The sequence below is a fragment of the Pinus tabuliformis genome, chromosome 3_2 (genome assembly GCF_031772625.1).
Source record: "Pinus tabuliformis cultivar Carrire ecotype Pingquan chromosome 3_2, CPIR1, whole genome shotgun sequence".
Taxonomy (NCBI): Eukaryota; Viridiplantae; Streptophyta; class Pinopsida; order Pinales; family Pinaceae; genus Pinus; species Pinus tabuliformis.
In genome coordinates this window covers 1,113,719,302-1,113,722,965 of record NC_142302.1, presented here as the reverse complement: position 1 = coordinate 1,113,722,965, position 3,664 = coordinate 1,113,719,302, and the positions used below count along the sequence as shown (strand labels likewise).

The 3,664-nt window shown below is 39.9% G+C and overlaps 1 protein-coding gene across 1 annotated transcript; it reads left to right on the top strand.

Moving 5' to 3' along the window:
• Positions 1-800: 800 nt before the first annotated feature.
• LOC149184560 (protein S40-7-like) lies at positions 801-1,766 on the top strand. Its single transcript, XM_089418935.1, has one exon. The coding sequence runs from the start codon at positions 965-967 to the stop codon at positions 1,481-1,483; it is 519 nt and encodes a 172-aa protein (XP_089275061.1). The 5' UTR covers positions 801-964; the 3' UTR covers positions 1,484-1,766.
• Positions 1,767-3,664: the final 1,898 nt, after the last annotated feature.

Sequence of the window (3,664 nt, the reverse complement as noted above, 5' to 3'; positions counted from 1 at the left end):
CCCAGATTTATTCCATATAGATAACTCTTAACCCAAATTTATTTATATTTATGGCATAATTCAATATTTAACCTATTTCAGTGCATCTATTTTACAATATATGCAACATTATCACCATCTCTAGAGCTCTGTATGCAACTACTTGCCCTCCGAAACAACCTTCAACTTCTCAACTACAAAGCAATGAAGTCAGCGTTTCACAATATATCCTCTGGGCAATTTGCAATTTCTGTGCGAAGATCATGTCATGTGGATTATAAACACAAAAATAAATGTCATGTACATCATAAAAACAAACTATTCGGTGTGATGTACATCGTAAAAACAAAGACATGAGAAACACGCTACAGTAATATGAGAATTTGAATAAAATGGTGTTGTCAATGGTGCTGACATACCCTATCTTTAAGAATAAGAATTAGAAACTGCCAATGAGACGGAGACACATTTTTAATGGCGTGGCCTTCCTTGATAACAATTCCCACCCTTCAATTTCTCAAAATGAATTTGTGCACCAATGTGGTTGTCCTCACACTTTAATGTTGCTGCCCCCACACAACGTCACTGCTTTAATGTTGCTGCCCCCACACAACGTCACTGCTGATGGGCTCACCTTACGTGGCCGACCCAACAGGAAAGACTCCATCCAATTCAATAGCTTTCATAGGAATTAAAGTTGACACGTAGCAAGCAAAGTACTTAGTGCGCTCTGTGACCTATCAACGAAGCCAAATGCGTGCAAAATGAATGAAATACGCTGAGATGAAGTGAAATGCGGCAGGGAGGGAGCAGAATAAATGGGAGGTTGGTTTCAAGTGTGGAGGCTTGAAGAGATGGGCATGGGCGGTAGCCGGGAGGGGATTTGAAGCAGGCCCAAGGCGCTCATTGTCTGTCTCTGGAAACGATCGGTTGAAGAATCGTCCTCCGTGGAAAATCAAGAAAACAAATTAGAGTATTGGTAGGGATGGAAGTGGTAAGTGGGCAGTACATGATCAAGAACCCCTCTCACTGGTTCGAATCGAATCACATGGATAGATACGTCGGTTCCTCATCTCCGATGCCGTCAGGGAGTATAAACGAGCTGTGGGAAGAAGACCTGTGGCCTGTCGACATAGAGCTGGATGCTGACCTTGAAGGTTTCCAAGCTGATAGCAAACATAAGAATTGTAACGACGGTCAATTTGAATCCTCCTCGTACGCCGGGATCCGACACCATCATCAATCGCCGCCCGTTAACGTGCCGGACTGGAGCAAAATACTGGGAGTCGACAACCGGAAAGAACAGTACGCCGATGCCGACGATTTCGACATGGCCAGCGACGAGGAGGAGGAGAGGCTGCCACCGCACGAGTACCTGGCGAGGGAGCACGCCCGCTGTCGGATTTTTAATACATCCTCCGTCTGGCTAGGGGTCCGGCTGAAGAGCCGAGCCATGAACCGGGTTCGGAACGCGGTGTGGCAGCAAACCGGATTTCTTGGCTGAAAAATAACTGTCGTTGTATAATTATTTTTTCTTTATTGCATGAACGATGAATTTTGTATATTTCCAGATATTTCTTTGTATAATTATTTTTACTTTATTGCATGAATGATGAATTTTGCATAGTTCCAGGCTCTCACCTAAGGAGATCCTGACTGGTTTTCTGATACATAGATTCCGAAGAATATTTCGCAATTCAGAATTCTTTCAGGGTTGGAGTTGTTATTTTGTCGGGAATGGAAACGTTGATGTATCGCTAGTTTTGCTATATAATTTCCTCTAATCATGATTTTGAATTCAGTGTAACATCCCCTTCTGAGTTTTGTGGGGGAGCTAGAAACTCAGGTGAGTACATATGCGATTTTCGAAAACTTATCTTTCTTTCTGTGCATCACAGTTATATTACTGATTGTCAGGGAAATTCATTTTTCCCTTTTTCCATGTTTTATGAATATGCACTGTGGGATCATTGTTATTTTCTAGTATATTTGAGAAATCCGCCGATGGGTTTATCTTGTAACTGCATTATATGTTGGTTTAAGCCATGAATTTCATGTTTTATAGTTTCAGCATCCATTTATGAGAAGGTTTGTGGGAAAAAAAGATTGTTGGGTTTATGCGACTGATGTCAAGGGTTTTATTTGGCTTTCCTATTAATTTCTTGCTTAAATGCGTACCATGCCCTTTGGATGTCTTGAGCTATTATTCATCGTTTGTATAGCATGAGTTGATTGGGCTCTGCATGTTGTATGAAACATGATATCGAGTATTTTGTATTCAATCTATCTTTTCGCAGCTCTGGTTCAATAAAAAGAGCGGTGACAACATTTCACCCTTTTACGATAGCAAAAGGGCAACCTCACTCGAACGACAGCAAAAGGGTGGCCTCACTTGAATGACAGCAAACGCAACCAAAGCATAGTTTTATTTGTTTCTCAAGTTTTAAAACCCTCACTGGTTGAAGGGTTTCCAATTTGCGCTTCAGCGTTCCATATAAATCTCGGGATCTATCCTCCGCAGCTGAGCCGAGCAAAGCAATGGGCAAAGGCGGTAGGAGTTCATCGTACGAACTGGCTTCCTCAATGTTATAACTTCATCTGTACTCTTATCACATGCTTATGTCTTTTCTTCATTGTTGTAATGCAATCAATTTATTGTTTAGTTACAAGTCATCACCATAACAAAAACCATAGCAACTTTTAACCTTTAAGCCTAGTTATTTCCCACAGTAGGATAATGTTGTAATTGCTCTAATATCATCTGTAAAAAACGCAACACCTTGAGTGTTATCCAAGCAATAGGGTCAACTTCTCTGGAAACACACAATGCGAGAGAGATATTATCACTTTAAAATTTAGCTTCCTCGCGATAATGGCTATGGGTATCACTTGAGATGAACCCAACACATTGAGTGTTATCCAAGCAATAGGGTCAACTTATCTCGAAACACATAAAGAGACACAGATATATTATCACTCTAAAAGTTAAATTCCCTGCAATAATGGCTACAGCTATCACTTGAAGTGTCATTTATGTAGTGATGTGGGGTATTGCATGTCTTGTAGCACCTGAGGGAGGTAAGTGTTGGTTAGTTGGTTCTACTTCCTTAAATGCACTTAGGAAATTTAATCATATCATAGTGACTCTTCATCACATGTTTACCCCGGTGAACCGATTATCACAGGTAAATGTGGAAGAAGAGCATTACATAATATAAATTCTTTATTGAAGCAGAAGATTGTGTATTTATTTGTCTTGTGTTTGCATGATTATATTTTCCTCTAACTAAAAATAACTTATCTCCACATTGTCATGTAAGAAAATTGTGTCTCAACTTGTGCAATGACCCACCCAATCATGCTAGGCATTGGGTCATGACTTGTCTTATGGATGCTTGTTTACAAAGGGAGACCCCTCTCAACTCCTTTAATGAAATTTCTACTCACAAGTATGCAAAATGTATTGGATGATTATATGGATGATTATCAAATTATTGCAATAGATTAGCTTGATTGTGTGGATATTTGTCTTCCACACTATGTTATTTGTATTTACTGGACATATTATTTATATGCAAGATGGATCTATTATTTCCCCTTGGTATGTTGGTTTCTCTTGGATGTACTTTCAATTTTAGTTTTGGTGCCATTGGAAAAAAGTGTGGTCCTTGGTGCTCCTCTAATT